The 15,451-nt window shown below is 33.8% G+C and overlaps 2 protein-coding genes across 8 annotated transcripts; both read right to left on the reverse strand.

The window, feature by feature from the left end:
- Positions 1–1,217: 1,217 nt before the first annotated feature.
- LOC133691497 (homeobox-leucine zipper protein ATHB-6-like) lies at positions 1,218–2,906 on the reverse strand. Of its 3 annotated transcripts, XM_062112027.1 has the most exons (4): positions 2,750–2,906; positions 2,550–2,612; positions 1,984–2,357; positions 1,218–1,887 (listed from the first exon to the last, which is right to left on the reverse strand). In XM_062112027.1, exons 2-4 carry the CDS (start codon positions 2,608–2,610, stop codon positions 1,525–1,527), a joined length of 798 nt encoding a protein of 265 aa, XP_061968011.1. In that variant the 5' UTR covers positions 2,611–2,612; positions 2,750–2,906; the 3' UTR covers positions 1,218–1,524. The 3 variants fall into 3 exon arrangements, with proteins under 3 accessions (XP_061968011.1, XP_061968010.1, XP_061968012.1); XM_062112026.1 differs by having other exon boundaries at positions 2,550–2,897; XM_062112028.1 differs by having other exon boundaries at positions 1,984–2,374; positions 2,550–2,897.
- Positions 2,907–7,632: 4,726 nt separating this feature from the next.
- Positions 7,633–13,781, reverse strand: LOC133690828 (uncharacterized). 5 transcript variants are annotated; one of them, XM_062111097.1, is made up of 16 exons: positions 13,560–13,780; positions 13,075–13,168; positions 12,807–12,985; positions 12,480–12,530; positions 11,904–11,960; positions 11,649–11,769; positions 10,912–10,978; positions 10,757–10,798; positions 10,067–10,172; positions 9,837–9,947; positions 9,122–9,193; positions 8,925–9,026; positions 8,800–8,846; positions 8,625–8,652; positions 7,944–8,135; positions 7,633–7,871 (listed from the first exon to the last, which is right to left on the reverse strand). In XM_062111097.1, exons 1-16 carry the CDS (start codon positions 13,575–13,577, stop codon positions 7,830–7,832), a joined length of 1,329 nt encoding a protein of 442 aa, XP_061967081.1. In that variant the 5' UTR covers positions 13,578–13,780; the 3' UTR covers positions 7,633–7,829. The 5 variants fall into 5 exon arrangements, 3 of the variants coding, with proteins under 3 accessions (XP_061967081.1, XP_061967080.1, XP_061967082.1); XR_009841512.1 differs by lacking the exon at positions 7,633–7,871 and adding an exon at positions 8,240–8,397 and having other exon boundaries at positions 7,996–8,135; positions 13,560–13,781; XR_009841513.1 differs by lacking the exon at positions 7,633–7,871 and adding an exon at positions 8,258–8,397 and having other exon boundaries at positions 8,000–8,135; positions 13,560–13,781.
- Positions 13,782–15,451: the final 1,670 nt, after the last annotated feature.

A 15,451-nucleotide genomic window follows, 5' to 3' on the forward strand; every position in this document is an offset into this window, starting at 1 on the left:
GTCATCTCGTGTACTTTCAAATAAGAAAATTAAGAACATTCAAGGAATTTAATTTAACTAATCAGATTCTAAATTTGTTCTTTAGAAATTATTAGTTTGAGTTTTATAAATTTCAAGGTCATTGGAGCTTACATGATCGTTACCTTCAGGGCTCATGGAATTAGGTTAAGATGTACGCAAGTTGGCCCGAAAAAAAAAAAAAAAAACCAGGCAAACAGATAAGAGAGGGGACAGTGAATTATTGTTTGTTTATAATTATGTGAATCACGTTTTCCTGGCTTGTACATATGGCTGCCCTCCAAATTTTATCATCACAACCTTCTACAGCTTCTCTATTCAATCACCGACCTTCAACCAACTTATTTTGTTTTTTCAAGGTATACACTCAATGATGAAGACTCAGTTTTCCTGACATGTCGTCATGTTTAATTATTTTTTTTTTAATCACAACAATTATTTTATACGAGATTTAATAATAAAATAAAAATGTGTTATTTCTCAAAAAAAATTTTTAATAATGTTATTTTATTAAAAATTTTAAATTATTGTATCAATTTTAAAAAAATCCAATTCACTATGTGCTTTTAATTTATTTTTCTGGATCTTTTATGCAACATGTAACTTAAGTTTTCAACCACAAAAGTTGCTTATAAATAATTAAAATCTTCAGGGAATGTTTGGAAACGCAGTTACAGCTGTGTTTTTAAAAAATTTAAATTTGTTTTTGCTAAAATTTAATATAATTTGTATGTTTTGAATCGTTTTGATGTACTGATATCAAAAATAATTTTTAAAATATAAAAAAACATCATTGGCATGCATTTTAGCACGAAAAGTTATTTGAAAAGCACCCGTAATCACACTGCCAAACACGCTATCCTACAGATAGGATAATTTGGTTGATTGAAATTGAGTCTTTGAAATTGTAATGACTTTTATTTTTATGTATATTTTAAAAATATTTTTATTTTTAAAAAATATTACATTGATATTTTTTTAGTATTTTTTTATGATTTTAATATATATATATATATATATATATATATATATATATATATATAATCATTTTAATATATTTTTATATAAAAAATACTTTAAAAAATTACTACACCTCGTGACTAAATAAGAGGAGAGGGTTTCAATTTTCAGAGCATACAGCAACGACAGAAATCATGTCTAGATAAAAAGTTTCCCAACTGACCCGCTAGTCAATCTCGTAATAAAAAAAGATAGTAAATGCAAGAGAGAGCGAATGGCACAAGAATGGTTGATGCCAGATCTTCTGCTCCCAATTATTGCGTGGGGGCATGCATTAGGCAACAGCTAAATCAAGAGTTTACTTATTAGCGATTTAAATTGCTTTGGCTGATTGCTGACAGCTGAAGACCTGGCAACTTCAATAGCATTGGTTGCTGTGATATGGTTATTCACACCAAATCCAGCGGAAGAGAACATAAAGTGAAGTCCTAAAAAACAACGAGAATTTGCGGAGGCAGCCTTGAACCTTTTTAAACTACACCAGCTTTAGTGCTCAGGAAAATAGCAATGAAGAGTGGGGGCTTGATCAACTGAAAAGAAATTACAAGATTCCTCAGTGCTAAACAAGCTCTGCTCTTCCGGTTTCATAAGATGGGGTTGATATACTTGATATATATTCCCCAAAATAACTCTTGAATCAGATAGCTGGAACAAGTTCATCAGTTCATGCGAAGAGGAAATATTGCTGTGGTCTTTGGTGACTGCACTTGAATTGTTTTTTTCACTGAAATCACGGTTCTTACTGTGCACTGAGGCGTTGTTGTCTGACTCTGAAACGCGGTGCTCTTCTTTAACAGAGTGACTGCTATCAACGTTTTCTTCACTCAACTTTGCTTTCAATTCTTTTACCTGAATTTCAAGCAACGAAGAACGTAACTAATAACTAAATTATCCAGCGAATAAAAACCAACCAACTCAACCTATTAGCAAATCTAGAGGCAATACCTTTTGTGCCAAGACTTCATTCTTCTGTTCAAGATTACAGTAATCAAGTTTTAAAGCTTCATAATTGGCCTTAAGAGTGCCATAATCTCTCTCCAGTTGCTTGGTCTTCCAACGGGCACGACGGTTTTGGAACCAAATAGCTACTTGTCGTGGCTGCAGGCCTAATTCTCCAGCTAATTTCAGCTTTCTCTCTGGCTCAAGCTTGTTTTCTACCTCAAAATTCTTCTCCAGGGCCTTAACTTGATGCAAGTTCAACCTTCGTTTCTTCTCACCTACATGGCTGGCTGCTTCAGAGTAGTCTTCTTCTTCAAGACTATCCAGCATTGATTGAAAATCTCTACTGTAGCCTTGATTGGTCTTTTGAGTCCTCTCTTCTGAATTAGCGAGGTCACTAATAGCAGATGTTAGTGATATTAACAGGACAGAGAAAAGAAAAACTCAAAAGTTGTACAGAACCAAGGCATCATATGGTAGCCCATAGAGCGAAAATCATTTAAAACAAACTTGAACATGCGGGCAAGCGTGAATAAATCAGGTAAATTGACTTAACGTGGAGTTTTGTTTACCTTTTGAAGAAGAAATGGAGATGAAAGCAGCCCGGGGATCTGAGGAATTGAACCGCTTCATAGCTGAAAGCAAGAAAGAGACAGAGCAGGTAATTAGCTTACGGTGAAGGGGCGCCCCTCCTCGAATCTCTCTAGTTTTGCTCAATCTCCAAGCTCTCAATTAAAGGAATAAGATGGAAAGGAGAACTCTGTAGACTAACCGAAGAAAATAGAAGCTTTTGATCAAGTAGACAGAACTGTGGAAAGAAGAATAGCAATCAAAAGCATATCTCTAGCTAATCATTGTCTAATCATGTTAAAGAAAAGGAGATGCAACTCCAAGAGGCAGTGAACCTGCTTCACCTCTCACACTTGTTATATACAGTTTATCTGTGACATGTGAATGTGATTTGAAATTGACTCGAAATTATGTTTTTTTTTTTTTTCTAATCTTTATTTGTGTTTTTCTAGTGTTGTCACATCCCTGTAATTGCTGCAAATTATACGATAAAGTAGTGGTATTATTTATGTAATCATATAAATAAATTTGCAGCCAATATGGCCTCTAAAATAGGTTTAGTCGTCTTTACCACGTCTGTCCCCTTGACTTCACTTCTTAATTAACACATCATTACGCAAAAATCTCCCAGCCATGTGCCAATAATTTTGTTTTCGGTGTTTTTCAGTAATTATTATGAGAAAAAGAAAGATAAACACTTAAAAAGTAAACACGGCAGATCTCTCACTGTCATAAAAAATAGAACTACTAGCAAGAATCTAATCTGTTGCAAATAAAACTAAGATCCATTGCTCAAAAAAATTAACAATGAAATCACCAATAAAAAACATCATATACAAATTTATGGTTGCTGGTTATATGAATTTTGTACTTTTTTTTATTAATTTATCAGTCTTTTATTGATTTTTTATTAATTATTCTTGGATATTTTGAAAGCATTAGAACATGTATAAACAACATACATTAATATTTAAAACTACTTTAAAATTTAAAATCCAAAATACAATTTAAAATGAAGTTAAACTTATATTAGTGCAAATAAGTTACGATACAATAAAAAGATATAATCACAATACTTGTAATGAAAATAAACTAAGATATTATGGATCGACGTAAAATGAGATTTGATATAGTGGTCAAGACCTATGTTGATATACTGGTGGAGACGTGTGAGTGTCATTATTTGTGGAGCCATATGTGGTGATATCGGTAAGGCAACATGTGGTGGATTCAATGAAGCCATAGGTGTGACATACCCTAACCCATATTTGATTTCCCACCATGGTATCCAAAGTTGTTTCTAAGATATTATTTTATGAAAGTCTTCTCCTGTTTTAGCTTGAAAATATGATCATCTTTTTTTTTTATCTCCTCTTACAATACCTGATAAGATGAACTAGAATATAATGACTCCACCAAGTAGGAATATGAAGAAGAACTTGTACTAACTATAGACTTTGACATACTAGATGCACCATATACCTTACCCTTTCATAACTCCTCTTAAATTGCACACCAAGATGATTTTTGTAATGAATTCTATACTTTGAAATCATTTTATTTCTATAAATCTCTTATAAAAAATTACATGGCATAATAAATTCATTTGAATGTTAAATATTATTTAAATTATATAAAAATAAATAAAAGTACCATTAGTTCTATTTTTTAATACTTGTTGTGTACGAAGGTGCTAGATTGCTTAATACTCCGATGCAATGCTGAAAAGATCACTCCATAGAAGTTCTTTACTACTTGCTATCAACATTAATGAAAAATAGAAAAGATAATTATAAAAAGTTTAAATTCATTATCTTAAAAAAACAAAATAAAAAATCATTATCATGCTAACTCATATGATGCAAATGACATTGTACCTCTAAAATGAGTGTTTATTTTGTCATTCGTTTCAGTTAATCAATTTCTTTTTATAGATTTTGATCCCTTTTAAAATTCAAGTGTGGATCAAATATCTTTGATCATTTGATTCAAGTAATTATTATTTAATCAAATAGGATTCTTATCAAGGAAGTCCATAATATTTCTAGTGCTTTTATATGACATGAATTTCTTGTGAGCTTGTGTCAATTGCCGCATCATAGCCTTATCTTTTCAAATATTATGAACAATTGATTCATCTTTATGGGGAAATGTATGTTTTTTCTACCAGATAAAACGTAATTAATAAGTAAAATCAAATAAGCTATAATTTTCATGTAATATTACACTTTTAGATTATTACAACTTGCATGCAAATACAAAATGATATAAATTCTTGGAAAAAAAAACTAGAAGGGGATATATATGGGTACATGGTGCACAATTCAATTTCTTCAAAATATTCCTGTAGATGTTAAAGTTGATGCCAAGATATGTTGAAAATGGAAACAATATGACTTGAATATTTTATTCTTGCATGTTCAATCAAGCGTAGCTCTATAAAGCATAAACGTGAGATCATCAATGACTCAAACTAACTTTTGAGCAATTTTAATTATAAACACTAGATTTGATGATCTTGATGGAACTTCAGCTATTACAATCAAATCTAGCAATAGTCATGAGCGAGGTTCAATTCTTTCACGAGACGGTGAAGAGAGTGGAATTTCTTGATCATACTGTAATATTAATATTCTTGTTCTTACACCGGGTAGCTGCTAGAATCTTTTGTTGAAACCAAACCAGACATAGTTCATTTCCCTATGGTACATGAATCACTTGTCTGCACATAACTAGTTTTTCTTCTCTCTTTTTATTCTTCCTATGTCTGTTCATAAGTTATAACTTATAAGTGGTTCTGGCCTATGATAATGGTGAAATGATCATTATTTGATCAAAGAAACATGTCCTGTTATCCTGGGGCCGAGCAATCCTACTCTACTAGAGGTGATATCACAGCAGCATATATAACAGGAATCACTGGGTATGCTGCAGTGGAAGAGCAATATTGCCACACTGCAGGAATGGAAACCTTTAAGCGTGAATGAATTAAAAAGTGCTAATGTCCCTATCATTTAGCATCATCAAAGGTACATTGACATTGTGGATACAGGTTTAACTTCGATGGCAAAAAAGCACGCATTCTTCTGCAGTAGTTTCAAATTTAGAAACTTGTAGCCCAACTTCTAGTCCAGTTTTGTCACCTTCTCCAGCCCCAAACCAGCCCGATACCCAATCACAACACTCAGTGGAATCTTTAACAAACCCAGCATCACAATATAACTCCCAGCCCAAGTGATATCTACCAGTTCCAGCCTATTATCCAACCAATCCACTCCAATTCTCCAAGGTTCAAAAACTCTCACCGGGAGATTTTGCTCTCTTGTAGCTAAGACTGAAGATTTACAATTGTTTGTTGATCTTTTTTAAGTACGATATTGCTTCTGGTAAACCTTTACAACCACCACAAAATCTAGACAAGACACACCCCATGGTTTTGATCAGACCTCGACCTAACGAGCCACATTTAAATCCACAGCCATGGTTGCTATGCCAAGCACAACGAAACCTATAGAGCTCGCTCTTATACAGAAGCCAATAAGTCTCCTCAGTAGCGAGCAGCCATGTATGAAGAGATTGGAGAGGGTTACAACGCAACGGTACCAAGTCCTTGGTTCCGAGAACACCCGAGTTGCATGTTATCGGGTGTAAGTGGGTTTATAAAGTTAAAACCAAAGTTGATGAGAGTCTGGAGAGATATACAGCAAAATTGGTAGCAAAGAGGTCTCGTCAACGAGAAGGGGTCGATTATGAGAAAAAGTTTAGTCCAGTCGTTAAGCTAGCAACAATTTGGATTGTCCTATCCATTATACTATGACTAATGATTGGTCAATCAAGCAGTTAGATGTCCATAACGATTTCCTCAATAGGTCTTTAACTGAAACTGTTTTCATGGAGCAATCCCAAGAGTTCAGAGATGTGGAGAATCCAGGTTTTGTCGGCAAACTTCAGAAGTCCTCGTATGGTTTAAAACTATCTCCACGTGCTTGGTTTCAACGTTTGAGTTTATTTCTTCAGAGCATGGCTTTGTTGGATAAATACATACATTTCCTTGTTCATTTATATTCATGGTGATATCAAGGTTTATATTTTGGTTTATGTAGACGACATCCTTGTTACTGGTAATGATTCTCCATCTATCACTGCTTTATTGCATTCTTTGGGTTCTAAGTTCAGTGCACGTGATCTTAGTACATCACACTATTTATTGGGTATTGATTCGAGGCTGTGCTTACAAAGTTTGGGTTACCGTCAATCACTCGTAGCTGCTTTTTATTTAAAACAAAAGTGCTGCTACTAAAAATTATGCTATACTTTTAAAAAGATTAAAACTTGTTTACGATCATTTTATCAATTATTTTATGGATAATTATACATTATTCTAATACAACGATAGTTTGAAAATGGAATATTTCCTGGAATTTTTTCGTGCTGAAGATTGGAAGATTGGTTGGAAGTCACAGTTCAAAAGGTTGGTACGACTGATGGCTCATCGATGCCAGCTTCCAATACAAGATTGAGCAGTTAGTCATATAGGAAAAAAGGCATCTATCTATGCCAAAATATACTTGACCCGACAACGTTTATCTCGGATTGCCTGTCTTTCATTGTATAAGCTTCACGATGCCATAAAATAAGACCAACGACGATTCCTGAATAATTCACTGCGAATAACCAAAACAGCTCTGCTGTTACTCTCTCCATTTAACTTTTCTTGCCCCTTTCGTAGAAGCCTCTCCTGGCATGATTTGCATTGATACTGCCTCCCAGACTCCTCAGATTCACAGCCATGCTTCATTATATCCTTCATCACAATTATATCTGTTTAACAAGGAAAACAATAAAAGCAACCAATGTCTCTGACGTTTTAGCAATCAGATTCCTTTTCCAAAGCAAATTCCGCAAACAGCTGATAACTCAGGATCTATCTACTGATTACAACTTCCTCAAATTCACACAACAAAACAATCTCAATTTCAAGTTCACGAAATTAAATCTGCGACAAATGGTAAAAGACAGATCTGCAAATCCATCCCTATCAAACTGTATAAGCATATTTAAAAGAAATAAAATGAAAACAAAATGTGTTGCCAATTTGCGATGTGCATAAAAATCAACCGGTCGACGAACCATAAATGGCAAAATGAACAAATCTCCTAAACGAGTACAATTTATAAGCGGTGTCTGAGATACAAAATTCACATTGCCCTGTGTTTTTACCTATAAATTAAAGTTTATAATGTTGATCTCTCATTAGGAAACAAAATTTTCCAAGTCCTGCATCAAAGTTCTTGCTTCGTGTTATTCTTATTGCTGAATGCTACCTCATCAAAATACTTGGTTGGTGTATACTTATCATCAAAGTTCTTGCTGCTGTACTTATTGTCAAATGCTACCTCATCAAATTTATTGATCGGTGTATACTTGTCATCAAATGCTGTTTCATTGTCATCAAATTTCTTGGTTGGTGCATCCTTTTCTAGTTCTGAATCATGGGAGGACAAGAATGGAGCACAGCAGGAAGATATTTTGATTCCAGCGACCTCCATGGCATTGCAGACCCATTCAGGGACATCACCTTTAGGAAACTACAAGACAACAACCATATAGGGAGTAAAGATCATACGGTAATAAATTTCATGCTGCATCTTCAATCACTTTCCTCATGTTACATAAGATACAAACTTATGACCTGCCTCCACTACTTTACCGGCAGAACCAGAGCCCAAAATGGTAGCTTTGACACTTGAATATGTAAGAAACTTGCGTGGAGCGTCAAGCAGCAGATGTTATCAAGTGAAAAGGGAAACAAATAATTGGGCACCCCAATAATGGCTTTTGCGCATTTGCCTTTGCCAAAAATAAGAAACCAAAGTAAAATAGTGACAAAAACAGAAACCAGCTTAACTCGACCAGAAATTGTCGAAAGCAAAAATCACGTATCCAATAGCTATGGATTTTATATGAATCAAATTCACCATTGACACCACAGAGAAAACCTTTGATCATTAATGTGCAGCTAAAAGTTATCAACTAATCCCTCTAACTCTTTTCTAGAACATTCACACAGCATTTACCATTTTCTGCAGGAATCCACGGACAAAACTGCAAAGAGAGAAGGCAGAGAATAAAAAATCAGTTTGTATCAAACATATAGAGCAGAAGGTCAAATCCATAGCATGAAGTGCTTCCGCAAATGAAATAATGAAATGATAATTTTTAAAGCACTCTGTTGGCACAGGGCACACATACTCTGGAAATCTTTCTTCAATGATTGAAGAGTGTAGATCTCTGCTAAGCTGCAATTTTAAAGAAGTCTCTATCAATTACAAGATAGAGCAAAACTCACAGAAAGAAGCTATTATTTTTGTTTGCACCTGCAACATGTAATGCAAATTATGATATGATAGAAGCTGCGATCCCATAGCATCTTTTGTAACAAGACAATGGATGTATGCCCTTGTATAATTCTTACAAACCTGAAGGGGAAGACAAAGATCAATGAAGATTATACTGTAACAGCAATTTATTAAACTAGCAACTCAAGACAATGAGTGTTCCATGACTCGAATACCATGCAAGAACACATTGGATCAATGGGACGAGTATCCTCGGCCATTGCTTTGTGTTTAAGTTTCAGCACTCCCTGCATGAAGTACTTCAGAGTCAGAAGCTTCAATAAAATGGGATTGATTTTAAATTTATTAGATCCGACATTTACTGCAAAAGATTCATTAAAGTCCATAGTAAATGTTTGTTTAAAGTTCATAATGTGGTAACACAAAGTCATTTCCCTAGTCAAACAAATTTTGCATAAAAAGCTGCAAGATACATATTACTCCAAAGCATGAAGAGTGCACAGATGCAATTTACATTTGTTTCAAAAAATTTACTATGGAAGAAAATCCACCACAATGGTCTAACCAAAACAAGAGAATTTGGAAGAATCTAGATGAACAAAACGCTCAAACAAATTTTATGTGGTTCAGCTACAAGCCTGCACGGATAGATGAAGAAAGGGCAAAGATTAACACAACTCAAATGCTGCTTAAACCCAATAATCCAGAATCATCTGTATATAACTGAAAGACAGGAAAATCTAGTTCCAAAAGAAAATAGAAAAAACTATTTGGTTGAAGCAAGAAACCATAACAAAACAAGCCTATAAAAATATATGGTTTAAAGTACATGAAAGCAGCACCAACTTGAACAATATGAAGATTTAGTCTCCACAGTTTTTTTGAAGTTCACTTCACATATTTTAAGAAGATAAAACAAGAAAACATCACCTCTGGTATGAGAGCTGTGCCAAAACGAGCAGTGCGAGTGGGATAAACACAGTCATACAAGTCAGCACCTAAAGCACTGCAAACTACAATGTCCAGTGGATAACCAACACCCTGAAATATAATGCAGGTACGTATTAATGATAGACAAATTAGAAACGCAAAGCAGCTAACAATTCATTGACCAACTAAGTTTAAATAATGTAACATAAAATGACAAAAGTTGGTTTTACCATCACATATCGTGGTTTATCTTCAGGCAACAAAGCAGTGCACTGAGCAACAACTCGCCAAAATGAATCTTTATCCTCACCGCCTGCAAGACCACCAATAGCATAGCTGTCACAGAAGTAAACTCAGTCAAAAAGGTTGTTTGATCACTATAAAATAATATCAGAACATAAATTTAAGTTAAATAAGAACGAGAAAAGGAAAGTTCATCTACAAGTGACAACATAATGATAAGCATGAAGTAACAGGAGGCCTGAAACCGAACAAACATTATGTTGCTCTATCTCACAGAAATTTAGGCTTAGAAGAGCATATCTTTTTATTCTATGATTAGAGAATTAGATGAATTTGACAATGGCAAGTAACTATATTTAAGAAGCTAAGAGCTGAGTCTGTAAAATGGTGCTACTTAATGTAGTTAGTAACGGATAAAACTTGACATTTAAAGCTATGTAGCAGTATGTTAGAAAACAGCATTTCGTCTAATTGCCTAGCTTTATCTTTTCCGCAAAGCAATCTACTAAGGAATCACTTGAACTTTGTTGCCATGTGCTATAAAACATTGATCAAGCTCGAGGGCTGTAGCAATAGAAAGGAAGGCCTAGAATGGATTGAGATATTAAATCAGTAAATTCTGTCTGCATAATCTTTAATTGCAGAATAAACTCCTACAAAAGAATAAAAGAACATACCCGGGTAAATTCCGCTCCACCAAGCCTCTAACACATATATCCCTGATTATATGGTTAGACAGACAATTGGTAAGTGATACCAGCAACAACAAAAAAATTAAATACGCATCAAGCAATAAGGTAATAAAAGAAGAGTGCAGTTTAAGTAAATTCACCTTAGTACAGGATCCAAACCACCTTGAACAATACCAAATAAATTTTGCTCATTAGGCTTCTTGTGAGCTGTTTGGAGAAACCAATGCAGAACAGAAAATCAATCAAAACCATTAATAGTGAGACAGAAAAAAAAAGGGGTGGCTGATAGAGATCATTTGGAAGTTACGATTGGAAGACCAAGCATTCAGGAAAACATGAAGCTGATCTGTTGGCCTAAGGCTTTAATAAAATTGTAAAGGGGGAGGATAAGGTTGTTTATGTAAGGCCCGGCCCACTCCCCCTTGCAGAATATTGTCCGCTATGGCTCAGCCCAAACCGACTTGAATGCCTCATGGTTTTGTTCCTGGCTGCCCACAGGCCCCGAAACGTGTCCTACAAGGTTAGGTATCAACTGCCTTAATATACCCTAGCTTTGGACACTTTTCTCTCGATGTGGGATGTTACAGTTTAAATCTCATTTTCACTTTTACCAATCAAAGGACTTGGCACTATAATCTAATAAATTCAAGATTGTTAAACTAACCCTTTAAAAAGAGCATCTTTGACTAGTTAAACTAACTTGGAAGTTAAAATAAGGTTGACTCTCTTCCAACAAAACAACCATAGGTTGGTCATACTTGTATTGCAGAGAACGTTTGGTTTAAGCTTGAGTTAATGAGATGCCAAATTAGACATATGGTTCATTTTAGTTTGCATCCAAATTTCTTTAGTGGCATTTAGCATTAGATGAAATTACCTGCTATACATCTGTCTATCCATCGAAGAGTGCGATACATGGCCTCCTCAATCCGTGGACCAGTAATGGTGGTTTTTACTACATCGTCAAGAGCCATAATAATATCTGCTCCAATTCTGTTCTGCAAAAAAAAAAAAAAAAACCGATAAGAAAAGTAAAAGAAGCATAAGATAGAGTATTGAAAAACTTAGAAATGGATTGAATGATATTAAACAGCTGGGAACATGAGGAAAAAATAAAAAGAAGAGTTCTTACTTGGATTTGAATCGATTCCTCAGGTGTTAGAAGCATAGGCTTTCCATCAACTGGTGACTGAACTAAGAAAATGAAGCCTTGGTTAAACAACACCAAAACAGCAGTGTACTCCAGTTATTGTGTAGAATAAAAGCAACAATAAGAAAAAATAGAAGTTATAAAAGAAAACATAACTGTTTATCAAATTGATTATGCATGCACATTTATAATTTGAACATGAGTGGGTAAAACAAGATGGGACAGACATGAGAACAGGGAGGAGTATTTGATGCAGAAGATCAACTCTCGATGTGTCCCAAGAGTGTGTTTCGCATTTTAGAAATTATCATACCAAACATTTGACCACATAATCTAAAAATTCTTATATATAATGGCACAGTCACATTTGTAGGTTTAAACTATAAATTTAATCAATCAAGCATATTATCTGCAGAGAGGGAAAGTCATTGAGTTCGATCCTTAAACACAAGCAGTGGTGAGTGAATATCATTTCCAGTATTTCATCAAAGCAAATCATCATAGTTAACAAACCAGATTAACCAAATTTCACTTTTTTATCGAAGAACAAGTACAAACCTGAAACGTAACGCCCTTTTCAGTGATATCTGCTAAATGCAATAAGGATACCTGAAAATTCATACATGTTAGTTAACCCATAAAACTGCTGCACCGAACCAACTGAGAAAGAAGCGAGCACCAAAAAGCTACAACTTAATAAAGCAAGCACCAAAAAGCTACAACTCAATAACATGAAACAGATACACTTTGATTCAAACTCTGTGGTAAATATTTTCAGATGAAAGAATCCTAAGCTCATGTATGGTCTACGGTATGGCAGATACCACAACAAACAAAAAAAATCATAGTGTCCACTCAACATGATCTTATAATTGATAAACAAACCATCTGGAAGCCACCGGAGTCTGTAAGCATAGCTCTAGGCCAGTTCATAAATTTATGAAGACCCCCTAATTCATCAATAAGCTCGGACGTAGGACGAAGCGCCAAATGATATGTATTTCCCAGAATTATTTGACAGCCAATTTCTTCAAGCTGGTTAGTGGTCAAACCTTTAATTGTCCCTGCAACCAGGTAGATCACCAGTGTGTTCTAAATGCCATGGAATTTAAAACACAATCAGAACATTAAAGATAGATAAAGGAAGTCTCACCTTGTGTGCCCACAGGCATAAACAGAGGAGTCTGGCATACAAAGTGAGGAAGCGTCAGACGAGCAGCGCGAGCACGATTAAACCTCCCAAGAACCTGAGAGAGAGAGAGAGAGAGAGAATAGTACAAAATAAATATCAAATCTAGCATTTAAATCCCACCCTGAGAGTAAAATAATAAACATTTTATTCTAACTTGATATCCAAAAAAGGAAAGAAAAAAAGGCACGTGAAATATGCAGAGAAAAAAACAAAAATCTTTCCAGGTTAAACATTCTCTCGTTAAAACTGGTTTTCATTCTTGATCAATTTTTAAGTGAAGTAAAAAAGCATGATGTATCCTTCGATATAATAAAAACACCAGATAAGTACTTGGGAGACTTATTCCTTCAAGCTTGGGAGAGCACTAGTTCATTCACATTGTGATGGCGTGTGATGAATAAGAAGAAATTATAGGGAAAGGCGGCACATGAAAATTAGAGTCAAACCTCGAAACGAAGCGCCATTGAAAGATTGTTCGTCTGCAGGTTTCACAGGGAGAGAGTGCGAAAACAGTGATTGAAAGAAGCAGCGGCAGCTTGATGGAGGAGGGGAGGAAGTGAAAGTGTGGTAGAGGAATGTTGTGCGCCACAGAGCAAAACCCACCTCTGCCTCGGCGGCTGTGCCCGTAAGCTGTCTTTCTTTTGTTATATTTCTGTTATGTGTTTCGTTTCCGATACAGGTCTTTTTTAATTTTTGAAAAACAAATTATTAATTTTGAATTAATTATTTTAATGTGTTAAAACAAAAATAAATTTTAAAAATAAAATAATATTATTATAATATATTTTTAAATAAAAATAATTTTAAAAAACAATTTTAAACACGTTTCTTAACAGCCACAGAATATGGGACTAGTGGGTCAAAAATATTTTAGGTAAAGAAAATGTTGTGACCTAGAAAAGGATGGACCCAGGTTTAGCCCGTCGAATTCGGATGTCTTGCAGGCTGGGGTCTTGGAAATGTTTTTTAATTAGGCCCAACCTATTGCTAAAAAGCCATGCTAAGAGAACCCAGTATATTCCCCTCGGATGGCTTTCTCGTTCTGTATTTTGATCGTAGGATCATTCAAATTTGAGAGAGACATTCCCCTCTAATGCTTCGGTGTGGACTAGTTTTTTGACCCGTGATAAATAACAAGTTAGATTTTTTATATATTATAAAATTTATAAAAAAAATAAAAAGTAAAAAAATTCAATGCATGTTTGCCGAAAATATTTTTAAAATACTTAATCAGTGACATATTGAATAAAATATTTTTTAAAAAAATTATTAAGATGTCGACATATCAAACTGACCTGAAAAACAATGAAACTCATACTAAAATTAATTAAAAAACCCAATTATCATATATTGAAGATCGAAAGCTTGTAAAACAAAAAAAAATGACTCTGGTAAACTTACATTGACGATTAGCACAACAACGCAAGCTGAGGAAAATATTTCTAAATGCAAGAAGAAAAGTATCAAGGTAACACTATAATAATATTCCAAAATAACATGAAATAAAGCAAAAGATAAGTTTAATTAATTTAATAATGGCCGCGTACGTGTGTATAAAGCAACCTTAATTTAATAGTATGAAAAATAAAAAAAACTTGAGTCAATCTCCTAAATTTGAGTTAATAATTTAAAATTGCAACTCGTGGAATCTCATGCTTGAACTTAATTGAGAAGGTCAATTCTCTACCAAGTTAATGTTGAAAAATGATTGTAAAAAAGAAAATCACAACCCATGAAATCTCATATTTAGGCTTAATAAAAAGGGTTAATCACATACTAATTTAACATTGAAGGATATAATTAAAAAAATAATAATCTAAAAAACTTGTCAAAATATAAAATTAGCAATTAAAAGAATAAAAATTGAACCTTAAAGATAAAAAATAAAGGAAGATGAAATCGCAAAAAGAAATCATTTTATGAACCACCTAGAAAAATAAAAAAAAAGAGAAATAAAATATGAAATATTTTTCAAACTATAATATTTTTTAAAATTTAAAAATTATAATTAAGAGAAGAGAAATAAATTCAAAGGAGAAAGATATCAAAGGATGACGTGATTTTTTTCGAGGAACAATACACAAATTAAGGTGAATGAAAGAAAAAAAAACAAATAAATATACATCAAACCATATAGAACCACCATACAGGCTTCACCCATTACATGTCACCTATCTAGTTATTAAATAATTTGTGTCAATAGAATGAATGTGAGGTGAAGTGCTACCCGATTGGTTTTAAATTTAAGAAACTAATGTAGAATTAAGTTAATGTTTGAAAGAATGCTAGAAATTATTTTTTATTTAAAAATATATTAAATTAATATATATATATATAT

The sequence above is a fragment of the Populus nigra genome, chromosome 4 (genome assembly GCF_951802175.1).
Source record: "Populus nigra chromosome 4, ddPopNigr1.1, whole genome shotgun sequence".
Taxonomy (NCBI): domain Eukaryota; kingdom Viridiplantae; phylum Streptophyta; class Magnoliopsida; order Malpighiales; family Salicaceae; genus Populus; species Populus nigra.